Genomic DNA, 24,835 nt, shown 5'->3' on the forward strand with positions numbered 1-24,835 from the left:
ACATTAAAGAAAACATAACATTTTCTATTGTGTTTGGGAAGAATATGATATGTACAGAGCAGGATCACTCTTAAATAATGCTGGGAAAGGAAGAGCAAAATGGGTGAAAGGAACAAACTATGAGACAGAAAAAATAAAATGGTCAAGTCTTTCACTAGCTGATCAAACACAGTCAAAGCAAGAAATTCTCTGGTTCGATCCTCAGCTGCGGTGCCTTCTGTGCGGAGTCTGCATGTCCTCTCTGTGGTCCCGTGGGTTTCTTCCGGTTTCCTCCCATATCCCAAACACATATGTTGTAGGTGGACTGGACACACTAAATTGGCCCTAGGCATGAGTGCATGTGTGTGTGTGCCTTCTGTGGAAGGTTGGGTGCCGGGCTGGCAACTCGACACCGTAAAACTCCACTGCCAATCATGAGCGGTCGGTGATCCGCTGTGGCGACCACTAATCGGGAAAAGCCGAAAGAAGAAGAAGAAAAAGGGCTTAACATTAAAGAAAACATAACATTTTCTGTTGTGTTTGGGCAGAATATGATATGTACAGAGCAGGATCACTCTTAAATAATGCTGGGAAAGGAAGAGAAAAATGGGTGAAAGGAACAAACTATGAGACAGAAAAAATAAAATGGTCAAGTCTTTCACTAGCTGATCAAACACAGACTGAGACCAGAACAGGGCATGCCTCCTGTATGCTGACTGGTCTTTATAACATATAATGTGTAATCAAGTACATTGTTTTACAAAAAATGCCGTAGCTGTTGCAGTCATCACATTTGGGTTATCCCTGCCAGGGTAGCCCTCGGACGGCCCGAATACCAGAGGCTTAGTATTTCTGCGTCGGTTGCTGTCGCTTCAGGACTGATGTCAGGTCATCAGTAGTATAAAGTAAGGCAGCCAATGCCATTACATCAGTCTTTCTTGCCATGAAGCCCAAAGCAGAAGCAGTTTGCATGAGTGCCGGTCAGCCGCTACCTGAGTTTTGTCTACCGATTTGAAGCTGAAGTCTTCTAAAGCTATGTACCCCGTTGGGGATCTTTTTTTCTTGCACTAACCGGTCAGAAAAGTTAGTAATTGTCTCACCTGTGGAAAGCAAATACCACACAAATACTTTCATTCTTACTGTGTCACTTGTTTAGGCCCAGACCACGACGTCCCCCACTGTCACATTTGTGCTTTGTTCAACACCAGAACTATCCATCGTTAGGCCCTTATTGTAGCTAGATATTTTTGAGTACAGTCCTCAAACTCTGATATGGCTTCTGTAAGCCATCCGACAGAAGATCTTCTGAAAAAACGTAAAGATAAAGACAGAGACAGACCGCACAGGTCTAAACCTACCGACGACACTTCCGTTAAGCTAGTCGTCAGTTCTCCGGTCCTCAGTGAGGTGCTTTCACAGCCCCTGATGCCTGCTTCTGTGGATTCACAGGCTGCTACCGAGACCCTTTCAGAGTCTGGTATGCTGCAAAACTCTTCTTCAACTAAGGATCCTGTGGTTGTCTCTACCTTGGATGGGTCTGGAGCCACTAAGCAGGCACCGGCTTCCGAGGAAGTCCTTTGCACTACCGATTCTCAACACAAACCGACGTCTTCTTTGTGACTACCATTCTTTCAAACACTACCGAGTTTCTCAGGCCCAGGGTATGAACCACACCCAAGAAACCGACGACCCAATCTCAGGCACCTGCTTCCTTGCCTCAGTCTCAAATGCTTAAAATGGCAGAAGACCTTATCATGCTGATCAGGGGAAGCCAAGCTACCCCCTCCAAAAGGAAAAGAGATCTGTCCAGTGTAGTTTTGTCTGAACAAATGTCAGATGACTCTGATGCATCTGAATATGAAGACATACAAACCCTCTCTACTTATAAGGATTCTGATGCAGAGCATTCCATCCTTTCCACCTCTCCCCAAGAGGATTTCTTCTTTGGGGAATCCCTTCATACCTTAAAGGAGCATTCCCAATGGGAGAGTCAGGACTACCCTCAGTCTAAAAAGAGACTCAGGGAATTCTTAGATCTTCCACAGCACAGACCCTTGGCCATCCCCCCAGCCCTGGATGTTGTGGAGGATGTTTTCCTGGAATCCAGCTTGACTACTGACACCCTCCCTCCTGCACCCAGAAAACCAGACAGGTACTATAGAGTCCGTGACTCTCACAAATTTATTTTTACAAATCCTACTGCTGACCTTGAGGTAATTTCTCACCTACTCCTGCTATCAGGCCACTGAATTGTCAGTTCCATATGCTAAAATGTCAACAACATAGTCTGGAACTCCTCAAACAAAAAATGTCTTCCTTTCCTGATTGTGCAAAATCTAAAGAGTTACAAGAGTTAATGCATTCTGCAAGTCAAGTAACTAAACACACCTTGCACTGTGGTTTTGATGCCCTAGAAGCTTCTTGCAAGGCAACAGTCACAGGATCTGTTATTAGAAGGCATGTATGGCTTAAGGAACAGTCCTTGCCAGACCATGTCAAATCTAAATTGTTGGATGCCCCCTTGCACAAAGACAATTTATTTGGCACTAAGGTATAAGAGGTCTTAAAAAAGATGGAAGAAAAAGCAAAATCTATGCAGACAGTTAAGGATTTCTTACAGGTCCAGCCACCCAGGTTCAGCAGGCATTGTCCCACCAAGCACTGGTCCTTTCCTGCTCCCACCAAGCCAGTCCAGCCCAGACTCCGGGGAACCAGACCCCCCCAGACAGCAGCCACAGGGCATGCAGAGATCTAAGAAGTGGACTACCTCCACTTGAAAACCAATCAACAAAAAGAAATCCAAACAGGTGCCCACCCAAAGGATTATATTCCTGGGAGTAAGCCTAGAGACAGCATCCCAGATGGCATTCCTTGCACCAGAAAAGCAACATTTCCTGACAGCCTACTTCTCTCAATGAGCCACCAGACCCCAGCTATCTGCAAAGAAGATCCTGCAAGCTCTGGGGTTCATGGCATCTTGGGTACTACTCATTCCATATGCCAGACTGCATATGAGGAAACCTCAATGGTGCCTAAAAAGTCTTTGGTGTCAGCACTCTGAAGACCTGGAGACTCTCATACCTATAATTCCTTGCCTCAGTAAAGATTTCCTTTGGTGGGAAACAGCATGCTCCCACAACAAGGGACTACCTTTCTCCCCCCCCCTACCCAGACCTTCACCACAGATGCATCAGACAATGCCTGGGGTGCACACCTGGACAGCAGGTGCATACAGGGCCAATGTAGCCCACAGCAAATCCCTCTACATATCAACCAAAAAGAGATGATGACTGTCCAGCATGCCTTGATAGCATTCAAGCCCCTTCTCTCCCCAAGGGGCTCTCCTGATCAAAACATATAACACTGTAATGTAGTATATCAACAAGCAGGGAGGGACTCACTCCTACTCTCTATGCAGGCTGGACATGACCCTTTGACACACAGCCTCTGCCATGCAACTCCACCTGTTAGCACAATTCCTACCAGGTTCTCGCAACTCTCTGGCAGACCAATTAAGCAGAAATCTGGACCCACACGAGTGGCAACTCAACAGAAGAACCTTCACCCTAATAAGTCAGAAATGGGGCACCCCGAAGGTCGACCTCTTTGCCTCCCACACCAACCATCAGGTCAGCAAATTCTGCACCAGGGAGCATCACTGCATGGTTTGGAAAGTGGATGCCCTGTCCTTCCCCTGGGTCAATCTGTCAGTCTATTCCTTTCCTCCACTACCTCTCATCCCCAAGGTACTGCTCAAAATAAAGGAGAAAAAAACAAGGACAATTCTTATAGCTCCAGACTGGCCTCACCAGCACTGGTACCCCTTGCTGCACAGCCTGTCCCTACTGCCACCATGGCATCTTCCTCAAATTCCAAACCTCCTGACCCAGAGGGAAGAGGAATTCATCCATCCCCAATTGCAGACACTCAATTTGGCAGCTTGGTTTATTCCCTAACCCCTGATCAGTCTGCCAACTTCAGTAAACAGGTTCTAGATGTTTTATGTGAGGCCAGACACCCTAACACTAGAAAGTCTTATGCTGATAAATGGAAAAGGTTCTGCACCTGGATTCAGGCTAAGGGAGCCAATACAGCACAGCCCTCCCTCCCTCCCTCTCATCCTGGATTACTTAGCTGACCTACTACACAGTGGCCTTATCTTTTTCCTCTATTAAAATTCATGCCTCTGCTATCTCTGCTCATTTTCCCACTGAGCAGCCCCTTTTCTCCCACCCTTTGATCAAACAGTTCCTAAGAGGTGCTAGCAACTTGAGGCCACCCAGAAAAGCACCAACCCCAGCTTGGGACCTTAACTTTGTGTTGGAAAAGCTTACCCTGCCCCCTTCAAACCAGCTTCTTCTGCAGAGCTAAAATTTCTCTCCTGGAAGACAGCTTTCCTTCTGCCCATCATTTCAGCCAGAAGACTCTCCAAGCTGCAAGCACTCATGGCTGTGGAACCCTTCATCATCTTCCATGCTGACAGGGTATCCCTCAGGACTAACCCATCCTTCATGCCCAAGGTGGTGTCCAGTGTGGCTCTCAACCAATCCATTCATTTCCCCACCTTTTTTCGTAATCCTCAGAACAAGGGGGAAAGGATCCTGCACTCTCTAGATGTGCAGAGACAGCTCAGATTCTATCTAGACAGGACTAAATCCTTCAGAATGTCTGATCCATTGCTGGTTAGCCTTGCTACAGGGGCAGAAGGCAAAGCCATCTCCAAACAAACCATTTCCAAATGGATAAAACACTGCATCCAATGTTCATCGTGTTTCACTGTTGCAGTCATTACACTTGGGTTATCCTGCTGGCAGGCGACCCATAGTCGGCCCGAGTTCCAAAGTCTTGGTCCGGCGTCAGTTGCTGTCTCCTCTTCCCTGACGTCAGTGCGCCAGGGGTATAAAAGTTGCAACCGACGCCATTTTCTTCAGACTTTCTTGCCGCACGGTGCCCGAAGCATAAGCAGTTCGCAAGTGCCGGTTAGCCGACTCCTGAGATTTTCAAAATTGAATTTCAGAACCGAAGTCTTCAATAAAGCTAAGTACCCCGTTGGGGAAACATTTTCTTGCTCCAGACCGATGTCAGTAAAAGTTAATAATTGTAATTCTTGTGGGAAGCAAATACCTCATAAGGACTTTCACTCTTACTGCATTCCTTGCCTAGGCCCTGACCACGACGTCATTAGTTGTCGGTTTTGTGCTAGATTTAATAAATGCACTATTAAACGTCAGTTTGATTTTGCTTTACATTATTTTGGACGAAGATTTAATTACATAATGCCGTCAGAACAACCGATGACTGGAATGTATAAAAAACGCAAAGACAAAGAAAAAGACAGGCATCCGAGGTCCAAAACCAACAACGAAGCCTCTTCTAGGCCAGTCGCCGGTTCTCAGTGAGGCGCTTTCTCAGCCCCTGACAGCCGCTACCTCAGAGCCACAGGCCACAGCCGACAGCCACGTGGAGACACCAAGGCCTGTGGAAACTCAAGGTATTGGGCCTATGGAAAATATTCCCTCAGATGGGTCCGGAGCCGCTGAGCAGGAACCGGCTTCTGAGGGTGTTTTCAGACCTTCACAGCTTACAATTAAAGCTACTACAGCAGCAAAGGCAAAGTTAAAAACACCATTAAAGACAAAGAAACAAGTGCAGCATTCTCCAGAACAGCCATCCATGCCTAAGAAACAGATGCTTAAAATGGCCGAAGACCTTATTACTTTAATCAGGGGCTCCCATCCCCCTCCTGACAAAAGGCCTAGGCAAGACACTGATTATGATTCCTCTGATCAGGTTTCCATTTCTTCTGATTCTTCTTCTGACCAGGGCTATTCTCTCCCTCCCTATGAGGACTCTGATGCTGAAGAGTCCATTCCTTCAGCCTCACTGCCTGAGGATTACTCTTTTGGGGAAACCCTGCACACCATGAGAGAGCATTTCCATTGGGAGAGCCAGGATTACTCAGAATCCAAGAAAAGGCTCAGAGATTTCCTTCTATTGCCTCAGCACAGGCCCTTGGCTATCCCCCCTGTGCTTGATATTGTTAATAATGTTTTTTCTGAATCCAGTCTGTCTCCAGATTTCTTACCCCCTGCACCAGTAAAGCCAGACAGGTACTACAGGGTCCCTGACTCTCATAAATTTCTTTACAAACACCCCGCTGCGGATCCAGAAACTATTTCTCAGGGTCCAAAAGGGGTTAAAGCTTCCACTACCAAAAATCCTGTCCCCTCAGATAGGGATTCCAGAGCTCTGGACAGATGGGGGAAAAAGTTTATACTTCTGCTACTTTAGCTGTAAGAGCATTAAACTGTCAGTTTCACATGCTTATTTATCAGCAGTATCTCATGTCATTGTTAAAGCAGAAAATGGTTACAAATATAGAAGGTCCTGACTGTAAAGAAATGCAGGATTTATTGCATGCAGTTGAACAAGTGGGAAAGCATACTCTGCAATGTGGTTTTGATTCATTAGAGGCTTCTTGTAGAGCCACAGTTACAGGCTCAGTTATTCGAAGACATGCTTGGTTGAAAGAACAAAGTTTACCTGACCATGTTAAAATGAAATGATTAGATGCTCCACTACAGCATGATACTTTGTTTGGTGTTAAGGCAGAAGAGGTTTCAAAGAAAATGGAGGATAAAGCAAAGTCAATGCAAACTGTGAAAGATTTCTTACAGGTTCAGCCACCTAGATTTAGCAAGAACTGGCCTTCAAAAATCGGTCCTTTCCAGTGTCAGACAGGCCACAAAGAGGCAGATACAGACGCCCAAGAGGCCGATCTCAGCCCCAAGGCTCCTACAGACCTAAACAATGGGGTGCTTCAGCCCCCAAAGGAGGAGAAGACAAATCACAACCTTATAGGAAACAGTCACAATGACTTCCCTCTGCAAATGCCAAGCTATTACCAGATGACAGCACCCCTAGGGGGAAAGCTAGCACTTTTCTCAAAAAATTGACACATAATCACCCAAGACCAATGGGTGTTGAATATAGTTTCTCAAGGGTACAGGTTCCACTTCCACACGCTTCCAAAACCAAAAGATATGCCAAACCTGCCACAAAACCAATGGGCAGAGGCACAAAAACAGATTGCTGCTCTTATGGATATGGGAGCTATTCAAAATGTTCCACAAGAAGAACAGGGCCAAGGATTTTTCCTAGTACTTTTCCTAGTACCCAGAAAGGACAAAGCATGGAGACCAATACTGGACCTGTCAATCCTAAATACTTTCCTGGATGTTCCAAAATTCAAAATGTTAACACTACAACAACTCTTGCTCATGCTGGGCAAAGAGGCTTGGCTAGTTACTTTGGATCTCAAGGAGGCATACCTGCACGTCCCAATCAGACAATCGTGCAGAAGATACCTAAGATTTATAGCAGGCTCAATGCATTATTAATTCTCTGCACTGCCCTTTGGCTTATCTACTGTGCCCAGGGTCTTCACAAAATGCCTGGCACCAGTAATTGCATTTTGCAGACAAAAAGGAATTCAAATATATCCCTACTTGGATGACTGCCTTATTCAAGCAGAGAGCAAGGACATTCTTCTAAAGCACCTGGAGTTTGTAAAAAGATTACTAATTTGCCTAGGGTACACAATAAACGAAAATAAATCAAAACTAGTGCCCTCTCAAGAGATAATATTCCTGGGTGCAAGCTTAAATACAACTACCCAGATGGCTTATCTCACACCAGACAAACAAAGGCAGCTGACTCATTACTTTTAAATGATGGCAACAAAGACCCAGCTCCCTGCAAGAAAACTTCTGCAGGCCCTGCATTTCATGGCATCTTGCATTCTACTAATTCCATATGCCAAACTGCATATGAGGAAACTACAATGGTATCTAAAAAGTGTATGGACTCAGCATTGTCACAGCCTAGAGACAATCATAACCTTGATTCCCTGCCTACAACAGGAGTTTCGATGGTGGTCCCAGGCCTGTCACCTCAACAAGGGACAGCCTTTCACCTTACCTACAGCCAGGCAGACAATAACAACGGATGCATCGGATTACGCCTGGGGAGCACATATGGCAGGAAAATGTATTCAGGGCACGTGGCCCAAGGAACAAATGCATCTTCACATCAATCAAAAAGAGATGCTAGCTGTACAGAATGCCCTGACAGCATTCAAGGGCCTAATACATCCAGGACAATTATTAATAAAGACGGACAATACCACAGTTATGTGGTACATAAACAAGCAAGGGGCACACATTCCTAGCCCCTGTGCAGACAAGCCATGACTTTGTGGAACATAGTACTGACTTACCAGGTACATCTGCAAGCACAATTCCTGCCAGGAACAAAAAATACACTGGCAGGCGAACTAAGCAGAAATCTCATGGATCCTAATGAATGGAAGCTAAATCCACAAGTGTTCAACATGATAACAAGGGAATGGGGACGCCCAGACATAGATCAATTTGCCTCCCCTCACAATTGCCAAATACAGAAATTTTGCACAAGGACTTATCACTCTCAAGCATGGAAAGTGGATGTTCTATCTTTTAACTGGAAAAACCTGACAGTCTGTGCCTTCCCTCCGATGCCTTTTCTCACCAAGATGCTTCTAAAAGTCAGACAAGAGAGGCCAAAAATGATCCTGATTGCACCAGACTGGCCACGCCAGCACTGGTACCCAATCCTAAAGATTTTGTCCCAAGGCCCGCCTTGGCCTCTACCTCAAATCCCTCATCTTCTGACACAGCAAAACAATCAGATTCTGCACAGTCAACTCAGAACCTTAAACCTGGCAGCATGGCAGATAATGTAGCCACTCAGACTGCACCTCTCTCTAAAGCTGTTATGGATGTAATTTTGGAAGCCAGGAGACCCAGCACTAGGAAATCTTATGCGGAAAAATAAGAGATTCTGTGCTTGGAACCAGGCACAAGGGCTCAACCCACTGGTCCCTAATATGCCTCAGATTTTACAATACCTGACTGAGATGTTGGACAAAGGCCTATCTTTTTCTTCTATTAAAATCCATGTCTCTGCCATTTCAGCTCATTACAATACGGATCCTCCTATTTTTTCACATCCTCTACTATGACAGTACCTCAGAGGGGCAAAGAATATAAGACCCCCTAGGAGAGCACCAGTACCTACTTGGGACCTCAATTTTGTTTTAGAAAAACTAACACTGCCTCCTTTTGAACCAGCCAGTACAGCTGATCTAAAATTCTTGTCATGGAAAACTGCTCTGCTCCTAGCAATAACTTCAGCAAGAAGAGCTTCAGAGTTACAGGCATTGATGGCTGTGGAACCTTTCCTCATTTTTCACCAGGACAGGGTTTCTCTAAGGACGAACCCAACATTCATGCCAAAAGTGGTTTCCAGTGTAGCCTTAAACCAAACTATTCATTTGCCTACTTTCTACCCAAATCCCCAGAATAAAGGGGAAAGACTTCTGCACTCTTTGGATATACACAGGCAGCTATGATTTTACTTGGACAAAACAAAAGCTTTCAGAAAAACTGAGCAACTGTTTGTAGCATATGCTGCAGGATCACAAGGAAAACCTATTACAAAGCAGACAATCTCCAAATGGATAGGACACTGCATCCACTTCTGTTATGCACAACATGGCAAATCTGTGCCTAAGGGCATTAAGCCTCATTCTACCAGAGCAGCAGCCACTTCAGCAGCTTTCCTCAGAGGGGTACCAACCATAGACATATTAGAAGCTGCAACCTGGAGCTCAGTGCACACTTTTACCAAGCACTACCACCTACCTCTCTACTCCAAATCCAGAGCAGGCTTTGCCACTGCAGTTCTGCAGGGCTTGTTAGCCTCGCCAAATCCAATCTAGACCCAGCCACCCTACCTCAGCTTTGGGATTCTACCCAAGTGTAATGACTGCAACAATGAAACACAATGAACATAGTACAGTTGTGTACCTACCATAAATGTAGGTGTTCGAGTGTATTCACTGTTGCAGTCCTGGTTAACCACCCACCATCCCCCTCTTTGCTGGGACTATTCTGTACTTTCAACTCTATACAACCTATGTGGTGTATTTGCCTTTAGAAGAAGAAAATGTTTTTAGTGATATATGCATGGTGGTTTGGCATATTTTTATCTTTACAGCCTTCATATCTGGGGGCACCTGACATCTGGGGCAAGACAAACTGAAGAAAATGGCATCGGTTGCAACTGTTATACCCCTGGCGCACTGACGTCAGGGAATAGGCAACAGCAACCGACGCCGGACCAAGACTTTGGAACTTGGGCCGACTACGAGTCGTCTGCCAGCAGGATAACCCAAGTGTAATGACTGCAACAGTGAATACACTCAAACATCTACATTTATGGTAGGTACACAACTGTACTTTTCTGCTACAAACAACATGGAAAGCCTCCCCTCAAGGGGGTCAGGACTCACTCCACCAAAGCAGCCTCCACCTCTGCAGCTTTCCTCAGAGGAGTCCCCACCAGGAACATCCTGGAGGCTGCCACCTGGACATCTGTTCACACCTTTGCTAAACATTACCACCTGCCTCTCTTCTCCAAATCCAGGGCAGGGTTTGCCTCTGCAGTCTTTTAGGGCATCCTAGCCAGCCCCTAGTTTCCTTGACTGCCTCCACCCATTTCCTCAGCTTTGGGAATCAACCCAAATGTGATGACTGCAACAGTGAAACATGATGAATATAGTACAGTTGTATACACTTACCATAAATGTAGATGTTCAACATCATGATTCAGTTATTGCATGATGAATAGCAAAAAGAGAGTTTTAGGATGAAAGCATCAAGTGCTGAGAATGATAGATGAGAAGCCATTTGAAATAAGACTAGGAGAATTGTGGTAGTGGAACACAGTGTAAAGTAGCCCTCCTGCCCACCTAAGTGACTAGTGTAGTGTTGACCCTAACTGTACACCATACCTTTCTGTAACACTGCTTCTATTAGGACAAATAAGAAATATCCATATAGCCAAATGGGTAGAGTTATGGCCTCATGAGCAGTAGGTGCAGAGTTTGAATACATGGAAGAGAAAATAAGTATTTCAGCCTTGATGGAGTTGCTGCATATCCGTAAGTCAGACTCTACTTGCGCAAACCGCATGCAACACAATGACCTGGTCTGGACATTAATAGAATTTGATGGGATAGATTTGTGTCCCAAAGACTCCCCCATCTGTGAAATAGACTAGCTCTCCATGTCAAGCAGAGTATCTCTGTAGCCCTCTTTAAGAGGAACCTGGATGACTGGATGGGAAATGGAAAATACACCCCTGGGATCCCACCTGTGCTCCTGCTGGACAGGGGAAACAGGTGCTGACTTTGAGGGAACATGGGTGAAAATCTTGGCTAGGCTTATAAGGGCCTCCAGGCCAATAGCCTAGTATCATCTTATGAACCTATAAGCATTTTCACTGTTGCAGTCCTGGTTTCCCTCCCTCCATCCCCCTTTTTTCTTCTCTTTCCTTACAATGGACATATTGGTATTTACTTTCTACTGGTGGGGTTCTTCCACCAGAACCTGGCTCCTACTTGGGGACTCCTGACAGGTTAGGGCAAGAAAAACTGATGTAATGGCTTTGGCTGCCTTACTTTATACTACTGATGACCTGACGTCAGTCCTGAAGCAACAGCAACTGATGCAGAAATACTAAGCCTCTGGTATTCGGGCTGGCTGAGGGCTACCCTGGCAGGGATAACCCAAATGTGATGACTGCAACAGTGAATACACTCGAACATCTACATTTATGGTACGTGTACACAATTGTACTTTTCTCTCAGTGTAGAATCTCTTAAGTTAAGGCACACCTGTGGTGGATCCTGCCCATGCCCAGATGTTAATGGTGGGGGCAGGGGGTGTCATGCAGCTGGCCACCTGGTTGGCGTGCCATTAGAAGGAATGTCTGTTTTCCTTTTTCTGCTCTTCAGTGGAAGAGCTGGAAGGGGGCATGGATCTGTCTGCAATATGCCAACTGATACAATGTAACAATCAGCTTAATACAGCAAAGTGGAATTTTTTTGTTTGTTTGTTTTTTTTTTGTTTTTTTTTTTTTTGCTCTTGACTTGAAGAGCTGAGAGGTGGGGAACTGGTTCATAGTACCGGCACAAAGCATTGGTTGAGCCAGCTATGCTTCTGCCTAGAGGAATTCATGTATTTATTTGTTTTAGGTAGGTGGAATACTCCACAAGGGTTTATATTTGCCATAACCTTACACTAAAAGGTGGTAGGATAAATGTACAGCAAAAGTAATGCAACTAACAATATTTTCCAAACAATGAGTACCCCTTTAATTCAGATAAAAGCAGCTGTGCATTCAGGATGTAGTTAGCATATACATACATTAATTCATTCATTTTCATATACTGTACTCAATCCATTTCAGGAAAATTGTATCCACTCCCAGGATTCACTGAATAGAAGGCAGTAAAACTAATCCTGAATGGGGTAACAACTCATTGCACAACATGAGCACAAACTCACAGACTGCATGCACACCTACAGTCAGTCTACAAGACTGCATATTCAACCACAGCACATGTTTGGGATATCTATGGAAAGCTGACCAACCCAGTGAAACCAGTGCAGACACAAAGGGGGATGTGCACACTCTGTACAGAAGGCACCCCAGCCAAGAAATGAACTACACAAGCAAGCACCGAGAGACAGTGATACTGGCCACTCTACCACTATACTGTCTTTTATGTATATACAACTATTGTTTAAACATCTGAAAATTAATCTAAGATATTGTAAGGATAGGGTGTGAATTTAGCAGGCAGTGTTTTACAGTAAAAGAAGGAAAATAATTTTGATGTTGCAATAACATTGACTGATGGTACAAAAGGGGAATGGCACTAACTTTGCAACGGGTGAACTACACCATATAGATGGTAAAATAATTGTATTGCAACAAGATTATGGTTGTCTGGAGATGGTATGATACTTGAGGATGAAACTGCATTAACAAACATAAGGAAGAAGTCAAACATTGTATTCATGTGTGTTAAAGTTTTTGTAGATGGCAAGAATTTTATGTGCATTATGTGAGTTAGAAGTTTGGAGTTTAAGTTGTGGCACTGAATCAAGAGCAATAGAACAGTATAAATAGGTGAGATTATAAGGCATGTTTAAAAGTTGGCAGGGAAGCCTTTGTTAGTGATTAAATAGTCATAAGATATCTATCTTGGGTATTGACTAGGATTTTCATGGCATTACATTGGGATGAAACAGCTAGAATTAAGATGACCTCCGGGTCAATAGCCTAGCAATCTTCTGTGATCCTATGATCCAGTGTATAGTGAGGCTTTTTAAATTAGACCACAGAACTGTTGCAGTGATATTGTCAACTAATTCCTTTCTGAGAAAGGTAGCCAAAGTGGTCTTTGCCCTGTAAGACTGGGTTTTTGTAGAGGCTGGTAACTCTTTGCCTCACCAAGATATAGCAGAACTGATACACTAAGAAATGAACATAGTGCAATTTTTGAAGACATGCATACCTTTCCTTTGTAGTGCAAATGAAACAAAGAGCTGATCCATTTTCCGTACGTTTTGTTTATACCGATAAAGAATCTAAGTATTCTGACGGTGTACTCCTTTGTTATGATCGTTGGGGAAGAACACCAGTAGGGTGTTGACCTCATTTAAATTTATCTCAGTTGCTACTTTAAGCATAAATGAGGGTTAGCTTGAAGGATAACCCTGTCCTTGTGAAAAATCAAGAGGTTTTTTTTTGGTACCAAAAGAGCTTGCAGGCTGAAAAGTTTGTCTAGCTGATGTAATAGAGAACAATATCTTTTGGACCAGATATCTGATTTCTTTCAGAAAGCTGTCTCAAAGTGGGGCTTTTTAGCACCTCCAGAATGAAAGCCAGGTTCCAGGGATGTACAGGATCCCTCACACGGGTCTTAAGTAAAAATCTCCTTTGAGGAAGGCCATATTACCTTTGACAGCTGCTAGGGAAGGTGAATATTGTCCTTACTGACAGCTTGAGATTGTTGCAAGGTGTAATGGAGGAAAGGCTGAGGCCTACTCCAGCAGCAATGGTAAATACAAATCATCTGGGACTTGTGAAATTGGGATTTTTGCACTGCTTTGAGAATGAGAGAGGAACACTGGGTACACGCAGAGAAGGCCTTGTGGCTATGTCTGTACTACAGCATCTTATACTATGTTGGTGTTGCTGCTGAGAAAAGGAGAGTTGAAATGGTAGCACATACATGTCTATCACTGTTTGGCCCCACATGTTAAAGTTTCTCTTCATAGTAAATAAGAAATGAAATTACAGATACTAAATTCTTAACAATGTTTAATGAGTATTACTAGGGTTGCCAGGTTTCTTTGTGGCTAAAACCGGACTAAGGTCACGCCCCTCACATCACTCATAACTCCACCCATTCCCACCCCTCTCCCAACCATGCCCCTCCCATTTTGTGACATCACTGTGATGTCAGCTGAACAGAGGGAATACCCTCTTTTTCTGTTCTGGATGCCTGATTTCAGCCGATTTCTCCCCAGTTGCCATAAACACTGTTCCAAACTTTCAGTGTGCATACTGTCTCCTTCTTTACTTCTACAGTGATTACAGATATTTTGATTTAATTTAAAACATTTATTTCAAATTTTATAGTACAAACCACTGATACACATTTGCTAAACAAAGCAATACAGTCTCACAATGAAAACAGATGTAGCATTAAAACTACTCTGCCTTTAAATCTCACATTTACCAAAACAGCATTGTACATTGTTTTCCAAGTTTAAGATGATAAAATTTTAAAATGTTCTAAGAAATTACACGTATTAACAACAATCATATCTTACATCAATAAAACAGACCTGAAAATGTATAGCATGGTCTGAAAATACATGTTTAGTATAAAACAATATATAATGACACAATTGGTCTTGCAGCTTTTGAAAAATGAACCTATGCATTTTATAGAAAGCTACAGAGCATATGCTTAGTGTGGATAACTAGTGGATGGTCAGAAAACTAGCTGGGTCATCAATTTACATACCTTTGCTATACCAATCTCAGTATGTCACAAATAACAATTAACCACAGCTGACCCTCAATTATAGAGCATTATATCAAAATAGTTAGTAATATTAACAGGAGAGATACTTTGGCAACAGGTAAGTTTGCCCTGTTTTATCATTCTAAAATATTTTAACCACATTCAACAGCTTTAAGCAATATTATTTTAAAGGAATTGCAATAAAAAACTTCCTCTTAAGTTAATTACATTTCAGATTTGCTCCTGTAAATCTATCTAATACAACAGTAAGAGCAGTATAGAAATGAATGTGATAGGTTAGATAATACAAGGAGAGGATATCCATTATAAAAAGCAGTAGACAGAGAAAGGTTAGAAAAGGGTAAAAGAATGAAAAGAAAAGCCCAGTAAAAAAGAAGGCAGCAGAGAGCTGAAGTACAAGCCTGTTAATGTGTCAGAGTCTGAAGATATTAGGCAGGATAGTATGCTAAACATAAAACACAATAGCTACTCAGAAACAGATGTAATTCAAAGAAGAAACAATACAGTAGCTAAATATTTCAAATGCAGTTCAGAATAAATTCCATTTGGGCAATAGTACCAATCAGATCAAATATCACTTGCAAAATGCACAGCGAATAAGCTTTACTTTAAACATGATATAAACATTTGCAACATTAAGAGACTGGGCAGCAGTTTACCACATTAAACATCAACAAAAATGCAGTTAGATATACGCAGAAATAAAAAACTCTATATACAAAGGTAAGAGAGCAAGCAGTTGGCTTATTATAGGACTAAATAGATTAATCTGCCTTTACATGTTTAATGTTCACTGTTAGTCTGACTCCCTGTTGAGCAGAGAAAAACTATTAAGTCTATCATGAGCTGAAGAGCTGTCTTTCAGTGAACTAAGCCATCAAATTATCCAATCTCCATGGTTGAAATTCATCATCTCTCACCGTAGCTTCCATACGATATCCCCAACATCTTATTGCAATATTGTGTGCATCTCTTAAACCATTACTTCCTTCTAGATGAAAGCAATCTGCTTTGCTGTCCAGTAGTTGAAATGGTGGATTCCCTTTCACCTAATTATGTTACTTACTAAGAGGCTTTATATTATGGCTACCTGCATGCATTGCATTCTGAACCAGCACTTTCAGGAAATTTAAGCAAAGAAAGTCAATAATAAAATAATTCCCTACCACCAACCAAACCACTGAGAACAGCACTTAACCATTTTAAGTTGCACATGATCTAACTTGACCACTTATGATCCCCAAATCCAGCACATAAAAACAATGGATCCATGCATGAATTACAACATTATACTTGCCCTATAATAAAAAAAACATTAAAAAATTTAAACTAGCTGTGGAATAGCCTTATGCATGCCGTTTATAATTAAACCTGCCGCACAGTTTAAAACAATCGTAACAGTAGATATTCTTCAATTACCCATATTCACTATCCCACTCTTAAAAAAAAATGTTCACACCACCAAACACTTGTCACATCATATATGTAATATAAGTCAGCTAACCCTATCATTGCACATATAATTTCTCTGCAATACGCTGTATACGCTTTAGTGCTGGAACCCAAGTCTGCACTGCAGAATAAGACAATAAGATATCTCCAGAGTAATGTATGCAAACAGCAATTAAACTTTTATTCATAATATCTTAATTTTTAAAGTCAACATGGGATTTTCGCAGCATTCTTCTTTAGAGATACACTGTAGACAATTGTATACCTAGCCAGTAACCAGACAGTAACACTGTACCTTATGTCTGTGAGTTAAGCACCTAAACCATTCATGATATCAACAGCCATAGCGATGCTGGCTTCTGCTATGCCTTCCCCGTTTGACGAAGTTAAAACATCCAAAGTCGAACTGCTGTCTGATGCTCGCTTGAGTCGCTTGCATTCTGAAAACGCTACATTCCCCTTCCCTGTTTGAAAAGTTAAATGCTGGCCTCTGGTTCCCGCTCACACTACCGGAAGTGAGCTCCTTGAGCTCAATTCCGACAGGCTGGTAGCCCTGAGGGGACGTGATGTCATCATCGCGCACATGATGACATCAGTGTCGGCGCCGCAAAATTTAAAAACAAAACCAAAAACCCGGACTTCACATGTCCGGTTTTGGAATTGAATTTGTAACTGGACAATTTGTTAGAAAACCGGACAGTCCGGTCAAAAACCGGACAGCTGGCAACCCTAAGTATTACCCAGATCTGTGCAACTTTAAACAATGGTGCATATTTTATAGTGTTTTTTGTCTCCACATTTACCTTAGAAATATTTTAGACACAGACAGCTTTGTATTATGTCTTAAAAAAGAAATCTAAACATACAAATGGTACAGAGAGTTGTCAGTGCTGTTTGTAATAGTAGAGTTTAGGTGCACTGTATGTTACTGTAATTGCATTACTTTTTCTAACATAATTTTTCTTCCTGTTAGGCTGGCATGGAGTAGACTGTTCAATTAACTGCCCAAGAGGGACATGGGGCCTTGGCTGTAATCTGACCTGTCAGTGCCTTAATGGTGGAGCATGTAATGCCTTAAATGGAACCTGCACTTGTGCCCCAGGATGGCGGTCTGAGAAATGTGAACTTCCCTGCCAGGTAAACACAATCAACTGCCAAAACCATCTGAACCTAAAATCTGTTATGACAAAAAATGAACACAATATTGTACTGTAGAATGCATCACTGTAGGTACTTCTGAGTAAACCAGAAGAAATTAGCCTATAATTACTCATGCGATCCACTGAGCTTAATGAATTAAATGGGTTCTTGGCTGGTATATCCACTGCAGCAGACCACTAAGCCAATGTGAACTTAAGGTGATCGCACAGTAATCCAATTTAAAATGTATAAAGCTGATTATACTTGCTTTTAATGAAGTCTGGTAAAGTTTCTGAGTTCCCAGACGTCTTGAAAAGGCCAGGATTCTTCACCACTCAAATATCAACTAAAGCATGAATGGCTGAGTCAATATGGCAAGCAGCACTACATCTTTCTGTTTGTTGTTTTTCCAACTGAGAAACAAAATGGACTCCTACTAGGCTGCTCTTTTTTTATTTTTATTTTGTTTTCATCTACTTTAACAGAGAAATGGAAGGGAATTTCAATAACTAATCTTTTCCCAAACTGTCCTATTCCTAACATCCTATTTTGTGAACTAAACTTACCTATTCAGGATTCGATTAGTGGTACTATGCCCAGACTGTATCATTGTGCCTCCGAAGATCTGCTCTGTATTGTTACATAGCTACACCTTGTGCTCACTTTATTATTAGACTCTTCATTGCTCTTAAAGTTATGAGGATCGCATTTTTCTTACATGAAAATGTGTATGCCTTCTATACAAGGTTTGCAGTCATGAAGGGCATACTCATTCTGCATTGCTAAGTGTCATATGCAGAGTACTTTCTCCAATGGAAAAGCCTTGGATTACATTTAAAAAGCCATAGAAGGAGCGTTCTCCATTAATTCCACCTCAGACTGCACATCTGTAAACAACAGGGAAAATACTTCTTAAAGGGCTGTAGTTCTGTTATACAGTCACTGTGACTGGTAATGATTTTTGAAATGACTGCTTTATGTATATTGTATTGCCTGCTCTTCAGTCCATAAGACTTTACAGCTGCACTATGCATTCGTCTGGGGATGTGATGGGTGTGTTAGACTGTCAGTGGTTTCAAAGGTGCTAGGAACACACACCAGTTGCTTGAAATCATATCTCACCAGCGAATTTGCATTTAGACACAAGGGGAAGTGCTTTATAACTGAGGTGTTGTCTTTTAAAAGAGACATTAAGCCATGTCTTGTCTGCCTGAGATGATGATGTACTTCAGGTGGCTGTTAAATATTGATGGGACATATCAATAAAGAATTTGGGGACTTTTTCCTCTTTTTGTAACCCCATTTCTTCTACATTGTTAAAATATTACACCAGGCATCTCCCTACCCCTATAACAAAATGAAGGAAATATACAACTGACAGCTTCTGTTGTTAATGCTCTTATTTATTTCTTAATAATAGAAGCTGTGAAATATAGATTATGCACTTGTAAATTGTTTTAGAAATCTTCTGATGTCACTAGTGAAATCTTAGCATTACTAATAATATTTCACCTAATTGCACAGCTCTGTACTGTGCGCAGAGGAAGCCATGTTGCATTCACAGTAGTGCTGTCTGCAGCATGCATACACACATATGCATATCTATATATTAGGGTTGCCACACCTCCATTTTTTTTTCCGGACTATGCGGAAATCAAACTGATTCTCCTGTAGTCCGGAAAACACTGTACAAACTTTGGTTTTCTGTTTCAAAAAAGGAAACAGACTATTGGAGTTTGTAAATCGGCTGATTTACTATGCTTTTTTTTACAGAAAAGCATAGTAAATCAGGCAAAAACAGGCAGCGGGGACAGAAAAAAAGGGCGTTCCCCACAAGGTGATATAATTGTGATGTCGCAAAATAAGCGGAATATGGGCAGGAGAGGGGGTAGGGTGGGATGGGGTTACTGGTGATGCAAGGGGTGTGGCTTTATTCCGGTTTTAGCCACAATGAAAGGTGGCAGGCCTACTATATATCTATATATACACAAGGTAGACAAAATATTGACCACATAAGGTTGAAAGACAGAATGCATTTCCTATAGGCTTTTTAGTAGTACAAAAAAGCCAGTAGCTTGCTTTGCAAGATTGTGGTACAGTGGGGACTAGGTTTTTGCCCTTTCCCCAGTGAAGTGCAATCTTGGAGTTGGTATATATTAGTATCTGGGGATGTGAGGGAAACAGCATCTGTTTGCAGGTTTTTTGGCATTCTGTGTTTCGACCTTTCTGTGTTTCATCTTTTGGTCATCTGTGTTTTTCATTCAGGATACTAAATGTATTTCATTTACATATACACATTTAATGAAATCATGGGATAAAAGCTATTCTCAGGTGTAGCTGGTATTTTTTTTTTTTGTAGTTCATCCCTGCCATCTCAAGATGTTGCACTTTGTGATTAAAACAGCACAGTACGTCTGCATTCCATTTCATAGCATTTATTGAAAACATACATTTATAATGGTAACCTGTTGACTTTATTACTTTCCAAATTGTACCTGTTCACTTACAAACATTTCTTCCTCTGTTACTTTCTGACTTCTCCCTGAAGTTACAGATCCTCTTTTTTTCTGCAGAACCAGCAAATGGCTTGGCACACTTACACTTTGCCGTTGTCCATTCTGAGCTGGTCAGTGTGTTACAACTTTACTGTGTCAGCTACTTCATACATCCAGAAACAAATAACATGATCAAACTGTAAACTAGTCTAGCAATGAAAATCAGACTTTACTTATTTTTTGTTAACTGGGACAATCAATTTATTTATGTTGACTGGGTTTACCCCAGTAGGCCTGTGGCCTTTTTTCACAGGAGACTAGAGTGGTCTGTCAGGGGACATTTGGCTGAGGAACTGTAGAAATTCTACTCTTTTCATAAGTACAATGAGATCTTGTGCATCCACCAAGGCTAATGGAACCTCAGTTTAACGTCTCATCTGAAGAGTGGCACAGTCAGAGTGCAGCACCCTGTTGTGCTGTACTTCAATGTCAGTACTGGAAAACTGAATCCAAGCACCTGGCATGGAAATAGAATCTATAGCCTTCTGATTCTTCAGTGTCACCGGAGAGTATACTACCAGCTGACACACTGATGCCAACACTTTTCTAGTGCAACCTACAAGATGAATGCAAGTGTTGTCAGAGGTACAGCTAGATTTAGGCTCGTGAATGACCACAAAGTTCCCCTTTTTCTTTATTATCCTTGTGAAAGTATCATCAGCCATTCTATGAAAGAACTTACACGGCAGACCATTTTAGCCTCATTTATTTGTTACAGTGTAGTTAGCATTACTGTTCAAATAGAAATGCCCTGATTACCAAAACAAAGATTGTTTATGTCTGGAAAAGTGTGTTTTTAAACTCAGTCTCTTATTGCTTGTGTGCTTATAAGTTGTACCCCATAACCCCATTATGGAAATAAATCATGTGCTGTTGGACCGTTATATTATCTCCAGCTGCACCAGTATAGTAGGACTAATTTGCAAATTGAGCCAAAACACATATCTTTCAAAGCTTGTAACATATCTGTTGCATTGTGTAACATTCAGAAAACTTGAAATTTGGGTACTAATTATGAATAAAGAGATTTGTGTTCTTTGTGAGTTGTCTCCCCTGTGTTTGCACTTTTGTAAGGCTAACGTCATATAAGGCTCCCACTTTTCTTATGTTTGTCTCTCTCTCTCTCTCTCTCTGCCTTTTACCTAGTGTGTGCCCATTTATTTTATGTGAGCATTGCTAGTTCTGAATTAACTATTAATATCTCTAGCCATCTTTCCATACTATATTGCCTCTGCCAGCATGATTAGTACCCTTACTGAAAGTTACATAATGATTTGATGGCTTTAGAAGACAAGTTTCTCAGGGCATCAAAGCAAACACACATGCTGTCTTGGAAAACTGCTGCATGACTGCAAACAAAGCAGTGTCTGACTTTCAGTGTACAGCCACTGTTTTGGTTCTGCTCCTTAATCTGGCACTAGCTGTCTGACTCTCATTACTCTGCAGTACTCACAAGTGACACACACTAACAAGTCTATTCATTTATCATGTGACATAAGGGATTTATCATTTGATATAAGGGTCCTGTATAAAGCATATCCCGATCCTGATTATACCCACTCGGTCTCCTTCTGCTGTGTTTAATAACCATGTGCACCTGATTAAAACAACGTCTGGTCAAGTACTTTACTCACTTTACCTTCTGCTTCATGTAGTACCTGCTTTTCCGCTTATACAGCAGTGGATAGGTGTAACACTGTGCATAGTGTGGTGGCTTTTGCTGTGTTGGCAGTGGTTATGTGTAACCCCATACACAGTGAGTCCTCTGCTCAATGGGATATATTTGTCTCCCTTTGTGAAGCAATGTCACAGTTTAGTATCATTCTCAGATTATCGCTTGCTGCTCATTGTCAGACTAGTAAATGGTTATACTCTGAACACTGACTGCTGTGTGGGTACAGGAGTGTGTGTGTGTGTGTGTGTGTGTGTGTGTGTGTGTGTGTGTGTGTGTATATACATATGTATGTATGTATGTGAAACAGTGCCAGGGCCCACACCATACCACACCCATAAGTGTCTGCTTTCTATCTGTTAATGATGTGTAACTTGAAGATTATGTGGCTGTCCAATCAGCAAAATGTTTATGATGGATTGTCTCCATAGGTACTACAACCTGATTTTCAGACATTTTTATAGCTTTAATGAGAAAGCTTAGACTCACTGGAAATTGAATTTAACAGTTTAAGGCATTCTGTAACATGGCATCAAGAATGCCTTGCTTGCAGTTACCAGTCAGCTTTGAAGAAATTAGGATAACATGTAAAACAAGATGAAGAGCCCAAAGTTCTGCAATTAAATATTAGAGAGACCAAGGTGGAATAAAAACTGGCACTGAGTAGCCTAACTGTGACTTAATATGCAAAAGTAAAAAAAGACTTTTTGTTTACAGTCATTATCCTTAACAAGTTGAATACCAGCTACCTTATGATGTAAATACAGTGCAAGTGTGGGGGTTCAATCACTAGCAGAGTACAAACATGATGATAGTAGAGGTGTAACCTCTGCCCCCAAATGCAGGGCAAGCTTTGTAGGTAACTTCCTAATATTACTCGTGAACCAGGAATGTTACCACCTACTTTCCTAAGTGGCAGCCTATCCTATACCCACTTGTCTGTCTGCCAGCCAGAGCTATGGTCTCCAGTTGGACTAAATGACCTGCCTCACCCTCACCAGTGTGTCATCCTAGCCCCCACCTCCCCCAGAGGAGAGGCAAGCAGGCAAACTCTTGCCATTCATCACTTCTCCCAATGTCAGTTTTAGCAATTGTCCAAGCCACCAATAAAAGCCAGGTCAACTTGGTCATAATCAGTGTTATCCCCCTATGCATGCAGAAATGGCTGGGTAGAACGTAAGTTAATTGGACGAGTGTTGGTTTTGATTAGGATGAAAAATATTGCTCATAATACATGATATGCTATATTAAATTAGAGTCTTCATTTATTTAGATTTGTAAAATAGGTTAGTATTAGCTTTTTATGTAAACACAACCTTAGAGTAATGATTTTCTATCTAAAGAATAAAGACCCCTTTACAAAGAACTGCCCTGACAGATGGTTTGAGCAGCTGTAATGCTGAATATACAGTAGTAAGTTGTGAGGATATCTGGACATAAAAAGTAGTACAGAAATGAGAAAGACAGGCTTTGGTTCAATAAATGACCCAGACACTTGAACTGTTTTGCTTTTTTACATTATTATTCTGTAGATTGTTGCTGTTGGAGATATGTGCTGGATGGGCAATGAATGTGAGAGCTTTATGGCAGTATTAAACTTTGCTCTAGTCTTGGATACATTTTTTTATTTGGAGGATGGTATTAGTAAAAGGAACACTGCACTTGATGGCAATATTCACAATAACTAAACTGTGTTGTCTTTTAATTTACTAAGAGTTTTTAAAATAATGTTTCCCCAAATGTTTTCAGAGGTTTTGCCCTTGGGCTGCTTATATAGCTGCATCTGCATGACCTTCAGGAATGAGAGTTAACAATGTGTTCCCAAGTATGAACCTTTCCCCAGGTTATTATCCTGTAAGGTATAGTAATGGGGCTGATGCTTCTGAACTTTCTTATTACCATTTGGCTATATATTCACCTTCTCTGAGCTTTTGCCATTTGGTATATTAACAATCTAGCTGTAGTCAGGTTTTTCACATTATGTGCACATGTAGTGGGACTTAAATGCATGCATTGACCAGGATGGACAATGTCAGCTTCAGATTAATACTACAGAAAGCTTATCCAGGTTATTTGGTACTCAATATCGACTGAGTAAATGCTCCTGGACTCGGTATCTGTAACATTAATGGCTTCTTTCCCAAATTAGTGTCCAGCTTCCTTGTTTGGGAATCAGACTGGATAAGTCTCTTTGTTTATACTAGCAACTGCAAATTTAAAGGAAGAAAATAATGAAGCAGCTGAAATATACGTTATATGTGACATCACGACTTCTAATTTCTGTACTAGAATGGCTATTAGCAGTTGTCCTATTAATACAGAGTATGACTCACTTCTTGTTAATCTAGCTTCAGATAAAAAACATTTTTAATATAAACTCTGTTCAGTAAAATGTAGAGATTCATGTTGTTGTTTTGTTGAAAGAACATCAATGTTTTGCTATAGACAGAGGATGGCTTCATGTCAGAGAGAGAGAGAGAGAGATGACCTTGCCATAAGCCTGCTGCACCCCCCAACTTTATAGTCCCTGCTTCCCCCCATTACTACTTCTGAACAAATCCTTGCTATCTTCAGAACCAAAAACACTAGCCCTATCAGTCCTGACAGCGCACTAGTTTGCCTCAGCATTAAATACAGCCTCACTGATTCCCTTCTAAACCTATTCTATCCCCCCCATGGCCTTCACATATTGGCTCCACTACTGACACCCGATTTCCTCTTTCATTCCTGGGGCGGGGACAGGAGCTGACATTTCTGGGCTAGACGAGAGCCCTATGATCCATTCATTCCTGTCTAGGACTCCTAATCTGGCCTCTGTTGCTTCCTTGCAAAAAAAAAAAAAAAAAAAAAAAATGCCTACATTTTTTATGCACATTAATTTTGAGCTGTACTGATTTAGTCTCTCGATTTTATTGAACACTTTAGTATCCGTGACATTTTGTCAAAACCATTCATGCAATAGTTAGATTGGGTGGTAATAATACCTTATTATAGAATACAGTTTGTTGTTTTGTAAATTCTTCTGTA

At 41.7% G+C, this 24,835-nt stretch overlaps 1 protein-coding gene across 1 annotated transcript in view; it reads left to right on the plus strand.

Moving 5' to 3' along the window:
- The window catches only part of MEGF10 (multiple EGF like domains 10), a 973,700-nt gene that overhangs the window by 711,964 nt on the left and 236,901 nt on the right, over positions 1-24,835 (plus strand). The window contains exon 12 of the mRNA XM_044060794.1: positions 17,415-17,578. Within this exon, the coding sequence (XP_043916729.1) occupies positions 17,415-17,578 (164 nt within the window). The remainder of the gene's footprint in view (positions 1-17,414; positions 17,579-24,835) is intronic.

The sequence above is a fragment of the Protopterus annectens genome, chromosome 2.part0, assembly GCF_019279795.1.
Source record: "Protopterus annectens isolate FY-2018-M chromosome 2.part0, PAN1.0, whole genome shotgun sequence".
Classification (NCBI taxonomy): domain Eukaryota; kingdom Metazoa; phylum Chordata; order Ceratodontiformes; family Protopteridae; genus Protopterus; species Protopterus annectens.